The following is an 18,717-nucleotide window of genomic DNA, read 5'->3' on the forward strand; positions in this document are numbered from 1 at the left end:
TTCCCTGCCAGTGTATTTAACTTCACACCTACACAACTGCTTTCTGTGTAGGCATCAAACCCTTAAAATGACAATAGATGTTTTCTTTATCATCTTTTAAAAAACCCTTAATAAAAGCTGAGATTAAAAAATATATATTATAAATTGTTCTGCAGCACTAGACAAACAGCCTTCACGCTCCAAAGGTAAAAGCCTTATTTCAAGAAGGCAAGCACGCTGATGGCAAGACACAGACCACTATCAATTGCTGGTCCCATAAATCACATTTATTTTCCAAATAATAGGAAGATTCATTGTTTTCTGCCAAGCAGTGTCACCTGGTAATAGGAGCCAGTCAAAGCAACAGTAATTTTCACACCATAAAAACAGTATCAAGCCTGTTCACTGAGTAGGATGAATGCTATTGATCAGGGAAAAAAATATAAAAACAGGAGACAAAAAGAGAGAAATTAAGTAATGATGTATCGGGAGTGTAATGAAAGGTCTGTTAACATTTCCATTATTCAGCTTCCCTCCCTGGATACCTCCTCTGAAACCTTTACAACCCCGCTAGGAAACCCTCTCCTGAAACCGGGGCTGCACGGAGTTAATGGTGCGAGACTGACACTTTGAGAAGGGCAGTTCAAACTGTTGTACAAAAATGAAGGGAAAGGTCCTGCCCTGGCCTCTGTTTATTGACACAGTGAAAGCCCCAGAGCATTTCACTGAATTGAGTTTTTCTGCTGCAGAAAGACACAGGTCTAAAGGGACAGGGACTGCCAGAGAGCAGTGGTCAGGAGCAGGCACAGGGCTGTGGGAGAGGAGACACCTATGCCTGCCCCGAATCTGTCCCCCGTGTGAGGGGCTAGAAACTACAGCCCCACCTCACTGAGCCCACTGGTAGTCAAAATAAATAGCACAACAACAAAAGCTGAACATATAAATCCTTATCCTCAGCATTTACTCAAGCTTTTAAAAAGAAAAAAAGCCTCATCCACCACCACCGTAGCAGATCATGCACACCAGGTACTTCCAGACTGCCCAGCTGAGGGGCTGTTTGCTTGTGCAGCCTTGGCAAATCCATGGGTATTTCAGCAGGAAGCAAAGCAGTTGGCTGAAGGTCTCACCAGACCAGAGGTGCAGAGGGACCAAGACCAATTGATCTCCACTGATTCCATCAACCACATCCCATAGACATGATTTCATGCCCAGGGCTGCTGCAATGTCCTGAAGGGTCCTGTGTACTTCTGAATGAGCAGCAGCAACACAGACAGCAGGGATGGGAATAAAAAGCCTACCTTGAAAACTTCCATCTTTGTCAGGGCATCTGCCACTCTCTGGATTAAACTGAGAAGAATATGGCCAGTCTTTAACCTCCTGACTTTTCAAATCATACCTTCATATTCTCAGTTCTCAGCAGCAATGGGCAATGGCATCATCACCCACTTCTAGTCAATGCCAGCAGAAGGTAATCCTAAAATAAAGGCTATCTCACAAACTTTCCCATCCGCCAAGACAGACAGTCTCACCCTGATGACTGGAATATCTGAGCAAGCTTAATCCTTGCTAATAAAAGAGCAATGACTTTTTTGGGTGGAAAATAGATTCTGAGGCAGCTTATTGTTAGAAACTTAAAAACAAACATTGCTAAATGACAGACCTAAACCTATCTGCTAAACTAACCTAGGAAAAACTTAGTAATCTCTGCATGAACTAGAGGTTGTTTCATAATTGGGCTGGTAGAAACACCTATAGCTCTCTACCTTTCTCAACTGACACATCACAATAAAACATGATATGAGGTGACTCATTACCATCACGTTCTCTCACATTCATCTCATAATGCAACCTCAGACTTGCATTACACGAGTTGAATAACATTTTCCTAAGAATTCATGATAGAAAAATTGTGGTTCCAAGGGAAGTAATTTTGTTGATTAAAAAAAGGCCACCACCAAACCTGGATCCTGGTGAGAAAAAAGAGGCTCAGGTGCACCCAAAAAACTCCTCCCTGCACACCACAGCAGGGCTGGAGCAGAGGCATAGTAGGCAGGGGTTACCCATCACCCGAGCCTGTGTCTGAACTGAGGGCAAAAACATATTGGGAAAAATTGTGGAGCTGGATCTGAACCAGAATGCAGAGCCAAACACACTCTGAGCTTTGACAACCTTCTAGGGGCTCGGATTGGTGGGTTAGTTTTGCCTTTGCCCTTTCAAGAATTACTGTTTGATGTCCTGCACCCTCCCATCTCTCTGGATCCTCCCATCACTGATGTTTCCTCATAATTAACTCCCCAGGCATTTAAGATTTCCCAAATGACGTCAATGACCCAAAAACCCTGTAAGTGAACACTTGCATGCAGCTGTCCCTGCCCAAAAGATGCTGAAGGGAATGGGGAAATCACAGCCCAGATTGTTACAGATGAGAAAAATCTTCTGCATATTGGACAAGAAGGGATTGGAAGTGGAAAAGCTGTTGCACTGGCATAGGCAGTGCTGTGGAAACTGGGGAGCTTGGTGCCTTCACAAGGTTCTGGACTCACCTCCCTGGTTGGCAGGGATCCTTCAGCCACTGCAGGGTTTCCATGAGAGCAGGCAGACTGGCAGTGGCAACACACCCCACAGCCTGGGTGCTGCCAGCCAAGAGGAGGCACAGACAGCTAATCCTTGGAGGAGCAACGAGTGGTGGCAGGAGCTGTGCCTGAGTCAGGAGGTGCCCATCCCATCTGCTGCCAAGGAATGCCCTGTGACGCGATTTCGGCTGAGGGGGTGGGGAGGTGTGTGGGACCACGCTCTGGAGATGAGATATCATCACTGCCATGAGCTCATGTGTTTGTATTTCAGAGCCTGTGAGAGCCTGGTGAGACTGAGGGCATCAGAGCCAGGCCCCAGGTGTTGGTCTGCTCTTCCTGCATCCCGGGGTGTGCAGGGCCTGGTTCTCTTTCTGTCGATTGGGAATACAAGTGGGTAACATGCTTGTCTGGATGGTCATCACAGTTTATGAAGCTGCTGTTTATTAAGCTTTCCCAACTTGAGAGGATGATCAAAGGTAGGAAGAGGCTTATCTGGGAGGAATGCTTCCATGTGCTGAACCTCTTGAGGCATAGAAGAGTTAACCAAAGGCTGGCATGAGTGAAAAGTGTAAAATCATGAGTGCCATGGAAAAGGTGAATGAGGATTTGGTGTGCAGTGTCTCTTCCAATGCTGGGATGGAGGAGTGGAGGAACCCAAAGGAAGGTGTAAGAGAGGGGCTATCTCATTACCCAGTGGAGTCACATGAGGAATGCCTTGTCAGAGGACAATGGGTATTGAGGAAAAAAAATACTGAGCAACAGAAAGACCATTTCTGGATCCAGGAGCCTCTGACCCCCAGAGTGCCACAGCTGGGAAAACATTTGGTGAGGTACAACACGCTTAGCCTGTTCCTGTGCTTTCCCCTAGGCATCTACCATTAGTCACTGTCAAAGACAGGACAGTGGGCCAGGCAGCTGACAAATCATTTCCATGGGTACAAAGCCTGACTCACAGCAATGGGGAGGCTCTAGTGCCGGTACCTCCTCACCTCAAATCCCAAAGCGGTAAAACCCATGTTGTCACAACACTACCAGCAGGGCAGGCTGTAGCTTGTGTTTGCTGCCAGGATCAAGTCAATCCTCTTTGGTGAATATCCCTTCCAGGTGCCATGGGAAGCGTTTGCTAAGTGCTCCTCAACCTCTCCTTAGAGCTCCTTCCCTTCCTCAGCTCTCAGCACGAAGTCTATTCAATAGGCTTCACACTATCTCTTGTTCTCAATGCAACCAGCACTGCTCAGCTTAACATATTAAACCATCCCAAAATGTCACACATTTGGACTCAAAAAATCAGGTAGAAACACATATTTCATATATTTTACCTTATTACATTTTAGGGGTGTATGTGCACACTGGCTTCACCGTGATCTACCATTTTGCCATGCTGGTTTTCATCTTAAAAACCTGAAAGTAAGTTTTGTTTATTAAGTTAAAAGAAATTTTCCCAACTGCAACTCTCTAATATTGAGATTATGTAAAAATAACACCTGCCAGATAACACTTCATTAAATTGCAACCACTGGCAGTCTAAAGAACAAGCAAACAGCTCTGCATTGACAAAAGGATGAGCATTTCCCAAACAAGGCATGGAAAAAATGACATCTGCTGTTTCAGTAGAAAGGTGCATGTGCATGCCAGTGGAAACAGACTGAGGAGATGCAATTAGACATCCAGACAGTGCAGTGAGGTCCCTCCTTGAAGACATCCTAGAAAATCTGTGATCACTTCCAGGCAGATATGGAGGCGTTTCCCTGAAATCGAAGCATTCAGGTTCATGAGCGCTTGTGTTTTGATCTTCCTCTCACTTCTTGTTTTTGGGCTGGTTCTGCAGTGACAACATGAGACCTTCAGGAAGAGGCGGGAGTAAAGTCTGGGATACTTTACACTGTAGTTAAAGATGTGCCAAATGACATGATCAGTCTCTGCTTGTCGTGATGAGAGCAGCAAAGTAACCCACCCCACGCTTGGAAATGTCATCTCATGTCAGCTCAGCCACTTCAGAAGTGCTTCTCCTGCTATCAGTGGTGAACAGCTGGTGGCTAAGAAGGCACCAACAAGATACTTAATAAAACTGACACTTTCCAACACCCCACCTAATCTTTTTTGGCTAGAAAAGCTTGTGGGAAGACAAAGTGTGATGACACAGGGCAGGTGAGCCGATCATAGTTCCAAACATGAACGTTTATTGAGATTTGTATGTGGCTGTAAGTTCCCTCTCTTATTTCTCATCAGTGGAGAGGAAAATTGCCTTGCCTAGAGTTTTCAGTGCAACAGGTAGCAACTAGGAAAGTTTTGCAAATAGTGATAAAAAGTCTCTTAAGGCCAGATTCCAACTTGCTCATTGGAAAGAGGAGAATTAAATATACCTAATCGCGGGCAATTGTACCACCCTCCCCCTCCCACCAGTATGTGAGTTACAGGGCAGCAGGGTGCTCCCCAGGCAAGGTAACGTGAGAGAGCACTAAAATGTGAGCTCAGTTTGGACACAAAGAGTGGGGCTGCACAAAAGGAAGATAACTGAGATCTGAAATGCAGGAAGGACTAACCTGTGCATCCCAGGAATACGCATTCCCGTGCAACTAGCACACAAAACAAAGGAGGGGAATTGTAAATGAATAGATTCCTTCATGGGCAGAATAAAACAATGACATCTGATATAGTAACAAGCTAATCCCACCACTTGATAGGCACCAGTTTGATGGCACATGTCTAGGAACATTCCTGAAGAACAAGTGGGTATGAGTCATGTTTCAGATGTGGTTGGGAAAACAGGTAACTTTACGCTTCCCTAATGATCACTGCACATTTTCTGGATATCTGACTCTTCAAAAGAAACATCTTTTCAGTGTCTTATTTCAGAAGTACATACAAAGGCTCATGAGATGGTTTGAAATTTGGGGAAAAAGCAAGTCTCAGTAAAGAAAGGCAAGATGACAGAGGAAAACAGAGTTTGTGTTACCTGTAGGAGTAGGATGTAGAGGTCTGCAGGCTGCCCACAAAGGTGGCACCAGCACAGAGCAGAGACTGGGCAAAAATTTGAAAAATACTTTTTTAGCATTTTGACACCTACATGCTCTGAGATCATTTATTTCAGGTCAAAGTCTTGCCAAACCTTAGTTCAAAGAGCAGACTGTGCACATCTCTAGAAGGTGTGGAAAAGCAACTGAATTTAAACAGTTTTCACAATGACAACTTCCAAGTGAGGAGCAAGAACATTTATCTGTCAGCATTTTGTTTGTTTGCAATTTTGTCCCCTCTATCTTAAGATAAAATTGCTTTCAGTGTATCCTTTTAATTATGCTGTTACTCAACTGTTCTCTACCCTAGTAAATTAATTTTCTCATGGGACACATTTTGGGTCTTCGAGCCCAGGTATCTGCTCTGTGAAGAATCATTTTGCAACACATTTTATAAATCACATCAGGTGATTTAAACTAGCTGTTTCTGTTCTCAGCTCTTCCACAGAAGCATTGTGGGATGGGCAAGAATCTTTTCCCAACTTTCACAATACATTTATTCACAGCCACTCTGGGCCAGCATCATCTGTTATCAGCTGTGGTGTCTCACACCCACCTGCATTTTTTCCTGCCCCAACACATATTTAAGTAACTACCTCATCATGAAGCCTTCACCTTTGGAGATGGATGCACTGGGATACAAGACCTCACATATGTGCCTGCTCATCCAGACGTGGCACCACATCCAGGCTGTCCTGCAAGGAGCACAGCCACATGAGCACAGTGCTGCAGCCACGCTTCATGGTGTGCAGTTAACCAGTTACCCTTCAGCTAAAATCCAGAAATAATTAGGCTGAGAAGGAATGAATTAGACTTAATGGCCATGGGCCCACATCTCTTAATTTTTGGGCAAGCTGGGGCAGATTCTAGGTACAGGAAAGATGAAGCCCGTGGTTCCCTCCTCTGGGGGCTCTGTGTTTCCCAGGAGTTTCTCCCAGTGGAAGGCGCCAGGCGTAGGAGGCCACCTTGCAAGCATGCCAGCAGTCTTCCAGTGGGATGAGGATGCCCTTGTTGAGACAGGCTTCCTAACTAATTTAGAGCCTGCCTGCAGGTCTCCTAATTAATGCTCTATCCACCTCCATCAAGCCTAACACAGGGATTGAGTCAAGAAGATATTTATGTACCAAATCTCAACCTGCTCTAACTCTTCAAGGCACATTCCTGATCTGGAGCCACTCTGTCCTATTACGTGAGGCTGCTCACAGCACAGGGACAGCCTCAGGGAGACCAGCCCTATGCTGCTGTCACCTCTCCCTTCCTACATCTCTCCTGCTTTTTCAAAGCAGTACCATGTTCCCAACGAATAAGGAGCAGTAACAGCTTAACACTGGAATATGTATGGGGGGCATTTCTCCTAGAGCATGGGAAGCAACCTAACCAGGATGCGGTTCACTGTTGTGCATTATTCAGGATGAATATTCCTTGCATGCCAAATGTGCAAGCTCTGCTTGAAGTACATGCTCCTCATAGAGATGTTTCCAGCCAGAAAGAACCCTCATTTTCCAGTATTAGCCATTTGACACAGAGAATGTAACAAGTTGCTTGTGAATTTAACAAAAGGAATTACCTGGAATGCTTGTGGGCATTGTGTGAATGTGGACTCTCCCCCTTGTGCTTACAGCCTAAACTTTAATGGAAATCATACAGAGACAACTGATGCCAGCTGCAGTCTACAATACAGTGCAAGAGGACAAAGTGTAAAGGCAGATTTTCTTTATTTTTAAATATTAGTAACACTGCACAAAAAAAGTGGTACTTAAGTGACAGAAAACTGGTACTCAGTCGTATTTGATAGTAACCGTAATTTACATCCCCTAACAGAGTTCACAAACTCTATGCTTGCAGAGGGTTACATGGGGTAATTGAAGCTAAACCATTCAGATACCAGAGACACCAGAATCTGTTATATCAAACCATGCTAAAATGCAGACTTGACTTTCTGTTTAGCTTCTCTCTTACACCATTATGTGCATTCCTACATCTTTTAAATGTTAGGACGAGTGAGTTTCTCCAGGAATTGTGGACTTTCAATATTGCCAGGTTTAAGGCTGTTACATCAACAACGTATTGGCAAGAGGAAGACAAAAGGAACAAAACAAAACCATAAGCTGCTAACTCCTATCTGGAGGTTAAAAAGAGGAGACAACATACTGACAAGAAACATGCAGGTAAATGCTAAAGGCAACAGAAGGGCTCTGTACACACTGAAAGGTTAAGAGAAGCAATGTGTCATGCACATGAGACAAGCACGGGAAGCAAGGAAGTCATCTTGCCAGAAAATACGTATTTATTTTAAATCTAAGACATCTTTTCAAGCTAAAAAAAAATTAGTCCTGCAATAAAACTGATGTAAAACATTTTCATACATAAAAGTATAAGTTCTTTGCAGAAACAACTGGATAAAATCTTATATGGATGCTGAAAAAATGTTTATTATCTAAAGCCTACTCAGCAGAAACAAAGAGCAGTTTTAAAGTAGCACTTGGATCATTTGTCTCTAGGTTCTGAAAATAAACTTTTAAAATAAGGAATGATTTCACTAAATTATTCATCAGGAGTCAACTAAGCTTAAAGAAATCAGTAGGAGTACATACAGGAGGCCATCCTTACACTACGCTTCTTAAAATCAGAGGATATAACCTCAGGATACAGTCTAAAATGTAGGAACATTTTAATATCAGGGACAAAACTGCTCAGCCTGGGGGGGGAAAACTAAACAAAACCCCAACCATAAAAATCTCTTATTAAGCTTGCATAAATTACCCTATAAGAGCTCATGTCTCAGTCCCATTCCCAATGACATGACTGAACAGGACTCCTCTTTTAACAGGCCTGATGTTGATGCCACCGACCAAACAAACAGACATTTGCACAACCCTTTGTCTCCTACAAGACAAATAACAAACACTAGAACAGAGTCGTTTTAGTCCCAGGGAAGGAAGAGGCAAGAAATTCTGTAATGCCTTCCAATCTTCGAACATAAAACACTCCTAACCTCGACCAGCCTCGTCCGAATTCCCTAACCTGACTGGCAAGAAAGCCACTCCATGAAACTAAAAGGAATAACATAGTGCAATTTTAGTACAGTTTTAAACATGAGTCACTTCCTTGCTAGCAGTGTGAACAATCAAAAAATATACACAAAAGAGGTGCGCTCAAAGGTAACATGAAGTTGTCATTATTATAAAGGTATTGGCATAGCAGAGAAGTCCATTTTAGTAACTCCCTTTGGTTGACTTCTTCTTCTTCTGTTCCTCTCTCTGCTTCTGCTTCCTCCTCTTGCTGACTTCTTTGTATCCTGAGGAAACATGGCTTGTAAAACACTTTTCACAGCATTCATGGACTTTTCCCTCTAGCAAAAGCACATGTTCTCTGAATGGTTTAAGGAATATTAAAGAAAATGTCTGGCTTCCTAATGTATTGTATTGGGTTTTTTTTTTAACTACCATTTCCACTATATCCCCCGTTCTACTATACCCCTTACATAGGATAGAAAGAAAACACTACCAATCTTTGAAGTTTGAAAAGATCTGGAGAACTTTCAAAATACTTCAAAGCCATTCAGGAAAAGCTTCAAAATTAGAGCACATGCAAAACTAGAATAATTTTTGAAACGGAAGCAATAAATAAGACTTATACAGCAGGAGCTATTTAAGTACTGGCATTTCCTGCTCACAGTAGTCAGAGTTACCACGACATTTGCATTTCCATTTTAAGACTAGGGAATACCAAGAATCCTGAGTAAATAAGAAGGTGCTCAGTGTTCACCAATATATATTTTCTATGCTGGTCATCAGCCTGCTCATGCTTAACTATGCACCACAGGTTATATTCTACTGCAGCTCCAATGGTGCATGAAAGCATTGAGTTCAAGCAACAATTATTTGCTACAGGTTCAGTAGGCACAAGCTTCCAGCCATGTGATCATCATTCCAATGGTTTATTCCCCCCACAATGATGTGTGAAAAACAGTTCTTGCTGTGCATCACACCTTTTCCTTCAAATTTGCAGTAAAATCCAACTTGCTGGCAGACTTGCACAGGCAGTGAACTGTGTGAACCACCACAATCTACCCAGGTGCATTCATAAATCTAAACTGAAAGCCAGTAAACATTTCCCTCAGACAGTCCTTCTGTGGTGCTTTCAGACAGCTGGAGGGATATTTCAGCTCAGTGGTGCTCTGCCACTGGGAATCAGCACAGTCCAGTGATTGGGGCCAGCATAGAGAGGATGAGCTGCTGCAAGCCAGCTGAGAGGCAGGGCTGGGAGTGAGAGGAATGACCCTGGAAGGGGACAGCTCTGCCAGTATGGAAATCTCTTTGTTCCCTCCATTTTGTCAGCAGGCAGGCAGAGATGGCCCTGAGGAAGCCGTGGTTCTCCATCAATTTAGTATCAAGAGCAAAATTAAGATGGGAAAAGGAAGTGGTGGGAGGCTGGAGGAGCACAAAGCCATGCTGTGGCTGCAGTTTGCTCCTCATCAGAGCTCCTCCCAAGTGCAATTAGAGATGTGCCCACGGCAGATCTGCAGTTCTTCAGTTTAAGCTTAAGACTTGGGAAGAACCACGAGATAAGTTTTTAGGCTAAAACCATTTGAGATGTTATCAAAGGCTTATGCATTAGAGGAAATACACTCCCTTGTAGCAAAGGGAAACTGTTCTAGGTTATCACTCTAGTTCCTACACTGTATCAACAGCATGACTTCACCTTTTGCAATCGCCTGACTCAAGAGGCAGGATATTTATTTAGAAATTCTGCCATGAGCGATCAGCCTGCACAAAGTTAGCATGGAAACCAGTTTTCTTGTTTAAGGAAGAGAAAACTGGCAGTGCTTTGCAGAATTGCAGATGACGCTGGGTTTTCCCTGCACCCTGCCACCCCCTGAGCTACAATCCTGTCCCTGGGGACACTGTGTGAACATGCACTCACTTAGAATCCATCCAGGAAGTTTCCTTCCATGTCAGCCCCTCAGTCACCTATACATCACCAAAAATAGGATCCCTTGGCATTCAATTTACTGAGTAAGGCACCCATCCCAGAAGAGATCAAGCATCTCTCTGCTTTCCCACAGAGGTCAATGGAGGCAGAAGAGACATGCTGACTCCTGAGAATCAGTCATCCAGGGGGTGTTATTCAAAGGATTCTTCCCTTTACTGGAGGGAAAAACAGCGTCATATCAGCTGATCAGAACTAGTTCAAATAATAGCTATGAAACATTAACACAGATATTTGGGAAAGGGTCATTAAACTCTAGCAGGTTATTAGCGTCATAATTTTTGCATTTTTCATTCTCAAAACACTGTTGGTATTTCTAAAAGGCTTCCACATCCAGGCATGATTGCATTTGATGCTGTTATTTTATAACATAATACTTTTTTTTTGTACCAGTCCATTTTCTTCAAATGTTTGAGATTTTGAAAGCAGTTCCTTTGAAAGCAACCCTTCCTTAAAAATACTGTGAGTCAATGTAAATTATGACTTGAAGTGAATGTCACATAATTCATTGTCTTATAAATGAAACAACTCAAAAGTTAATGTGGTATGAAGATATTTAAGCTTTTGACAACATGGTCTCCTACCAGCCTTCAGAATGATAAGGGTGAAAAGTGGAAATCTTTCAAGCTTTCTTTTATCACTGACACACAGAAACAGATTGGCCGAAGTAGAAGATAAGAAATACAGAGTATTCCTCAAGAGAAAAGTGCCAGGTCTTTTCTGTTTTGAGCCTGCTGTGATAAATAATTTCACTCTCTACCATTTCCTTTTCAACTCCCAGCTAAGAAGAAAGGATAGGTCAAACTTTGCCAGCCTGTAAGCTCCAGTGATGCTACGCTGGGTGATAACAGCCAAAAACCTGATCCAAACAAGTAAACCAGCTCCTAACATAAATAAGAACTGCACACTAAAGATGTAACTCTTCGGTGCGTATTTCACTCAAATACTTCAACCAGCACTAATTAAAAGCATATTTAGCTGCCTTGGTTACAAGACTAGCCCCAAAGTCATGAAACAACAAAATCTGAATTAGAAAGCAGCAGCCCCACAACTATTTGATCACTTTGCAGTAAGCCTGTGTCCTGGCGAGTCACCAGCATCACAAAGTGTCCATAGAAACTTCCCATAGTGAGTGCCAGGCTGAACTGGCTTCAGCCAAACAGTCCTGGTCTTGGAGAAGGGCTGTTCAAATTTCCACCCTTAGAAGCAATTGTTCGCCATCTCAACTCCAGAAATGCATCACAAGGTGGAGGGAGAACAGGTTTCTGAGAGCTTCCCCAAGCTGTGACGTTTGGAAAACAGATTCACTCAAAAGCAGATAGATATCAGCCTAACTTGGTATTTCTTGCTTTTGTCAGCTGCCAGGAGCAGAGATGGATGGAGCAAGAATCCACACCATCTGGAATTACACCTAGTTTACTACCTGCATAATTATTATTTAAAACAAACAGTAACAGCTAACCCACTCTTTCCATTTCATCTCCTTCTCTTCTACTTCCAGAAGAACCATAAGGAGCACAGAAGCTACTGCAGCTTTCATAAAGGTGCTGAAAGCTGAAAACAACTTCCAACAACACTTAGGTGTAACCCCCTCAACCCCCGCTCCGCAAGGACCAAAACAAATTGGGAAGCCTCTCCGCTGTGTCCTAGATTGACTTTCCTTCTGGTTTTCTACCTCCCTGCCATCTGCACCTCCCAAAGTCACGAGTTTGTTCAGTCACTGACTGTGAATCTCATCACATTCTTGGGTGGCAACTGCGAGGGAGGTGTGCACATCGGGCAGCCGATCCAAAGGCACAAGTGTCCTGGGGAAAACACTCCTACCCAACACATTTCTGGTATCCTACTTCTTCCTGCCCTGCCTGACATCTGCCTGCTCCACCAGAGAGCAGAGAGCAGCCATGGGCCTGCTCTACCTTCCTTCCTTCTGCCAGCACAGAGGAGCACAGGAATTAGCAGAGGGAAACAAGGTGTTCAGTCACAACTCACAATTAACATGCAGTGTTGCTGCCTCTTGACCCATATCAGTCAGCAATGAAGGCCACAGCCTGATCTTTACAGAAGATCTGCAAAGGTGAAGACTTTGGAGGAATCTCATTCCACTTTCAGAGTGAAACATTGAGGTTGGGGATGGGAGGGATTCACGCTTTCTGCTCAAGTCCCAGAGAATGTTTTCCAAGATCTACTAATTTTTTTGCTAAGATTGTGGCCAGTCTTTTACCCTCCTTCAAACCATGGAAGCAGTAATGGCCCCAACACTCACACAGAGCTTTAACAAGGCAGCAAGGCACTTTCAAGGTGGGTTATGTAGTGCTCTTTCTAATTTTCTGCTCTTAGAAATGTCTCTCTATTCAAAAAAATAAATTGCAATTTCAAAGGCAGCTAGCTTACTTCTGAGCTGCAGCCACCCTCTGTTATTTCAGACTGACCACACTCACATATGCCATTATAAAAATTCACTCCAGATCACAGCTTCATTATAACTTCAGACACGTGACTCACTCAGCAATTACAGCTTTGCACCACACTTTCACATCCCCTCCTTTCAGCCTGAGCCACTGCCCAGCACACACCACAACCTGACCTACTAATTCCCTCACCGCATCTGCAGCTCCTGCCCGTGCCATGGAGCATTGTGGAGAGGGAGCCTGCCTTTACGTAATGACCTGAGGTGACAAAACATCCCACCCTGTCTAGGTATGCTGCTCCACTGTTTAATTATCTGCACTGTTAAATCCAAGGGGCGAGTTCTCCAGTTTCACTGGCCAACCCAGTGATGTAATCCCAACTTTGATGTTTCAGGGGACTGAAAAGCTTCAGCAACTTGCAGGGGCCTTCCTTCATGCTTGCTCACCATGCTGTTTTCATTACCAATTCTGCCTAGAATTGCCTCAAGAACATACCAAGCCAGATACAACCTGCTTGCCTAGTAATAATAGGTAGGTAATAGTATAGGTAATGCTATTACTGAGTAGATTTCCAAGGTTTTACTACCAAATGGCAATCAAAAGCTTGCAGGTCTATGCAGCCATGAAAGCCCTTCCACGTGCAACCCAGCTATCCTCGATGGGAAGCAAACGGGTAACGGGATGATTTCGTACCAGCAGCCAAAACACCATGCGTGAAGGCAGCTCTGGGCTGAGCCAGGGAGCAACCAGCCAGTCTCCAAATCCACCAGCCAGCCTTCCCACCCCCCACCCCAGAAGAGTATGGCTGTTCCCACTCACACACAGTTACAGCCAGGGGATGTGGAGCAAAGGGAGAGGGAACTCCATCTCTGCACCGCCAGGATTCCTCACATATTAGATTTCCATAGAAAACAGTGGTTTTGCTTTCCTTTCTCTTTCCATTACATGCCCAAAACTAAGTATGTGATGGAATCATAAAGTAATTAGTTTGGACAACCAAGCACATTGCTGTTAGCAGTTAGTAAAGTGTAATTCAGGAAACCACATGTTGGTAAAAAGAACAGAGACCGAATTAAAGATGAAATAAAGTACAAATAGCTCAACTTTCCAGAAGAGGAATCCATGCCAGGAAAGGATCAAGATTAGTTAAGCTAGCTCTGTTAGAGTGGTTTCCTCTTCACAGATGCCAGCAGATAAAAATGCAGCAAAAATGAATAATTAATGTTGTAAGTTGTAGGTTAATGCAAGCTATTTCATTTAAAAGGAAGAGCAAACCTTGCAATATTATCTTCCAAGTAATGAGATTTCGTATCATGTATTTTTCAGTATTTTAACAATTAAACAATTTCAGCCATTCTTGCTGGATAAAGGTCAAAACTCTCAAAAATCCAGGGCAGTAGTTTTTTAGGGGAAGTTACCACCACCTCCACCATTAATGGCTGCCACCCCCATGTCTCTGCTGGCATTAATGTCACTTGGACACAGTTCAGATCCCCCCGTCAGCCACGTATCACACAATCAGGGAGCACTTCACTTGCAGTATCTGAATTATTATTTTAAAAATTCCTTGTTTGGAGCTAGAAAACTGTTTGAGATATGCAGCGACTTCAGAGCACAAGAGGCGAAGTTTTATTCTAAATGGCCATTACAAAACTAGGAACAGCTTCCAGAGCAACTTCCACTAAAACACGAAGTGTTAGATGGAGAATCAAAATAAACTCTAATTTTTTATTAAATACCCACTGTGACAACTGGAATCCTGACTAAGGAGAGGATTCATCTCACCTCTGGATATTGGATGACAGCCTAAACGAGCTGGCCAGACTTTCCTCTTGGGCACTAGAGAGATGCCACTTCCAGAGGGATTCCCACACATTGTCAAAATTAAACCTATCCCCTTCTCCTTCATTTAGATTTCCTACAGACTTACAAATCAAAACTCAAACAGTCCCATTCCTAGGGCTGGGAAAACAAAAAACAAAAAACATTTCACTGCAGGTAAATCATTAATGACTGAGGGTTTGCTTGAGATGCTCCAACTGGGACAACGTCTAAAACTGCTGCATGGTCCTGCTGCCAAGGGCCCCACACCAGCGGTGGCAAAACTATCTGATTTGAGGTGGAACAGTGCCTGGTTTGAGGCCATTGGACTTAACAATTTTCCACTGAATTGAGAGGTCTCTGGACCAAGGCAGAAAAAGATGCTGTTCTCCCCCAAAGCTGGCCCGTGTAAGCACGGCAGCTGTCGCAGTGATCGATGAGAAGCCAAGCGGGAGCGAGTCAGTGGCCTCTGTAATTACAGAGCTGTGCTGGTGAAGCCTCCTTTCTGGGCAAGGCAGTCAGCAGAGGTGAACACCCATGAAGGACAAGGGCGTTACTGGCCAGGGCTCGTGCAAAAACTTCCCAAGGAGGGATTAAGACACTCACGTAGGTTTTTATGACTGACCCGACCAGTCCTTCAGCAGCCCTGTCCATCAGAGGAACAGCAGGCAAAATATTTAAATCAACAGTAAAATCTTAGTCTTACTTCACTCAAGTTTTCCACCCTGAGTCTTTTATGGTAACTCACAATCTACTGGTAGAAGAGAGGATTTTGTGATTGCACTAATACTTCTGGAAATTAATTTTAATTGCAAACTTGTGCGTCTTGGAGCATAAATAAATTCACAGCAAAAAGTCCTAAGCAATCTTAAAAACTGCTCCAAAAATTGCATGGTGCATGTCAACCTCAGCTGCCCTTCAGAAATCATTGCAGAGTATTGCTATGATTGCAGAGACCCTCACGTCTCCAAAGGCACAGCCAAGGTTTTGTTTTGCCAGCTACAGACACAGGAGACCAAACCTGTAACCCTTGAGTGGGAGATTCAGGACACCAGCCCAGAGGTTACATTCAGGCCTCTGTAACTTTTTTTTTTTTTTAAGGAAAAGTTTCAACTTCACCATCCTTAAAGACAAAACTTTCAGCAACTGATCAGGAAGACATTTATCTAAACATTTCTATTTTTTCAACCTGTCATCCCACATGGTAGTTTTAGGTCTTCCATACAGAAGGCAGTGTTAGATTTAAAGGCTCATAAACACAGTGGAAGTTGGTGCAGCACTGGGAGTACATGAGTGCCTGTTTTGGGGGACAGTGCATATTCTTCATGTGCTGTGTTTACCCTGAGGAGCCTCATGTGCTCACACTTCCCAGCACTTTGCCTAATCCCACACTACTGAGAAGGGCCCTTGGATTGGGCATCCAAGCAGAAAGGCATCTTCATGTATCAGAAAAACCTGTCCTGGCAGTCCTGGATGATCTTTGACCACAGGTTCCAATTAAATCAAGTAGTTATGAGGAGTCTGTTGTCCAAGATAGCCTCTGGACTACATTGCCAAAACATTACAGACTGGAAATATATCAAAGGACTAATTACTTCCAAAAATAACCCGGACAATTGCCACGTTGCCACATTTGCCTGAACGGTCTCGGCCTTCTCTATTAAGATTTAGGTGCCTAAAATTGCAGCTTCCAGAAATAGTATCAAGTTGCTGAACTTCTCCTTGGACAAGGAAGCCAAGCACAATTTAAGTAAATGAATGTGCAAAGTACTGTGATGAGTTAACCTCTAAAAGGCCTTCACTTTTAACAACAAAGAGCAGAGGCACTTCAGCAGCACAACAATATTTGCCCTGGATCCTTAAGTATCCCAGGGCGTTAGTGAATCTAGGCTAAATGGAAGATCAGAGCTAAAGCAGGATGAAGGCACATAAGCTGCTGTTTATGATCTATCAAGGAGCTAACACTAAGTCAATACACAGCACCAACTTCTTGCTTGGCTTTTTGTTTTTGGCTTCTGACTAGCTGATGGATCGTCCTTTGCCTGTTCCTCCCCACCATGCTTGTGCACACCTGATAAATGAAAAGGGGCCTCGAAGCTGCTCATGACCCGGCTTCTATCCTGTTCTTCCACCTCATCACTATTAAAATGAAAGGCATATCGAGGGGAACTGGCAGGCCTGTGAGACTTCTGCAGGCGAGCGTTGGCCGGCTGGGAAGGCAGCGCGTGTTGTCCTCTCCGTCGGCACTCCTCGGCAAAGGCTTCTTCATCTGCCTCCCCTGAAAAAAGCAAAAAGTGAAAGAGAAGTGAGCTGCACACAAAATGCCTAATTTTAGCCTGAAGAAAAAGAACCCCTCGAAAATGGGCTGGACATTAGGGGTCACAAAACTAGTGTCTTGGCTGCGGTTAGTCACAGATAGCGCCATGTATCTGCAGCTCAGGGAGGGTCTGGAGCAGAAAGCTCCATCAGTGGCCTCTCACTACACTGAAGCTACCCAAAAAATCCAGTAGATATGACAACCCAGGGGCCACTGTTCCCTTTTTCCCAAAAGACAGCATGAGGGAGCTGAGCACATGGCCCTGGACAATATTTCTGTCCTGTGCAGAGCATGTTATCCCACCTCACCTGGACTGTCTGCCTAGGGAGGGTTGGCCCTGCTCAAGGAAAAGTTAAAGGGAAAGGAGGGATAAATACCCAAGCTGACTACAGGGGTGGTAGGATACAAAGCCACTGTGGGTTCAGAGGGGCCAGATGTTGGACATCACAGCTGGAAGGATGGTGGAGATGTGTGAAGGACCACATGAAGATGAGAAATCATGTTGAAGCTGAGAGGTAAACACAGTCCAGAGGCAAGGCAGGCACACACAGCACAGGCCAATGAACACAATGGAAATAAAACCCAATGTTTGCACCAACTGATATGAAAGATGAGGTAACTCCAGTCATACTCATGCTGTTTGGCAGATGACACTTTCCTTTGCTGCAGAAACCGTAACAGCACCAGTGCTGCAAAGTAGAGAAATCAGCTCCCGTAACACACATAAAACTCAGCAAAACCACACATTGAAAAGCAAACAGTAAGATACCAAAATGCCAACAAAAGACATTCAACTTGGAAAATAAGGGGCAAGGGAAAGGGAGAGGGAAAAAAAAGGGGGGGGGGGAAGAGTGAGAACAAAGGTGTGTACCGCATTTGTTTCTTAAAGGCTTTTTAAAGTTTCATTAGTTCAATTACTTAAGTACTTTTAAGAGAGCTGATGAAATATGGCATCATTTTATTTGCATCAAAAGTGGTGTGTCACATTCTGGAAGTTTTTCCTGGGATGTGCCCGGCATCAGCTGCTCAGGGAGGGGTGTGTGCTCTCAGCTAATGTGTGTGCTCTTAGTTCATGGCTGGAAAATGCTTTGAAGATGGAAAAAGCACCACGGACGCAACACGGGACAGAGCAGGAATACCCACTTTGTGTGTGCACCAAACCACCAACACTCTCAAACACAACAGGTTCCATTGTCTTTACCTTGTAATCGTACAGGGGGAGAGGCTTCCAAGCGCATGAGGAAAAGGAGGCAAGGTATGTTTAAGAAGTCATTTCACAGTGCAGTGCGGGCACCCGAGGCCTTGCAGGAGAAGAGGACTCCAGGACGTGCCTCACATTCCCCTACTGTGTGTCTGAGCACCTGATGTGCTTGGGTATTATGCAGAGGACACTTCTTCCCAGGTGATTAAATGCCCATCCCCACCTCAGGACTAATGCTTTTGTGCCCTGGGGTCTCCCACACACTTCCAAAGCAAATAGGACAAAATCACAAACGGCAAGACAAGGATCTCTGGATTTAGACTGCCTGCATCGTGCCAGTGTAAAACCCTGGGTGTGTGGTTCTCCTTGCAGTAGGAGAGGGCTGGCAAGATGGTGATTTTCCCCTCACATG

At 44.1% G+C, this 18,717-nt stretch overlaps 1 protein-coding gene and 1 long non-coding RNA gene across 5 annotated transcripts in view; both read right to left on the bottom strand.

The window, feature by feature from the left end:
* Positions 1 to 7,264: 7,264 nt before the first annotated feature.
* Positions 7,265 to 18,717, bottom strand: part of DNAJB6 (DnaJ heat shock protein family (Hsp40) member B6) — a 60,422-nt gene continuing 48,969 nt past the window's right edge. For 2 of the 4 annotated variants that reach the window (XM_064638071.1, XM_064638080.1), the window contains exon 9: positions 15,851 to 17,065. In XM_064638071.1, the coding sequence (XP_064494141.1) occupies positions 16,752 to 17,065 (314 nt within the window). In that variant the 3' untranslated portion in view covers positions 15,851 to 16,751. Of the gene's footprint in view, positions 8,865 to 15,393; positions 15,434 to 15,850; positions 17,066 to 18,717 lie in introns of those variants that run through there. The other 2 variants (XM_064638096.1, XM_064638089.1) reach the window with 2 other exon arrangements.
* LOC135403785 (uncharacterized) lies at positions 9,741 to 15,387 on the bottom strand. The gene is made up of 2 exons (XR_010425491.1): positions 12,745 to 15,387; positions 9,741 to 12,704 (listed from the first exon to the last, which is right to left on the bottom strand). It is a non-coding gene; the product is annotated as an uncharacterized LOC135403785 (long non-coding RNA).

The sequence above is a fragment of the Pseudopipra pipra genome, chromosome 1 (genome assembly GCF_036250125.1).
Source record: "Pseudopipra pipra isolate bDixPip1 chromosome 1, bDixPip1.hap1, whole genome shotgun sequence".
Taxonomy (NCBI): domain Eukaryota; kingdom Metazoa; phylum Chordata; class Aves; order Passeriformes; family Pipridae; genus Pseudopipra; species Pseudopipra pipra.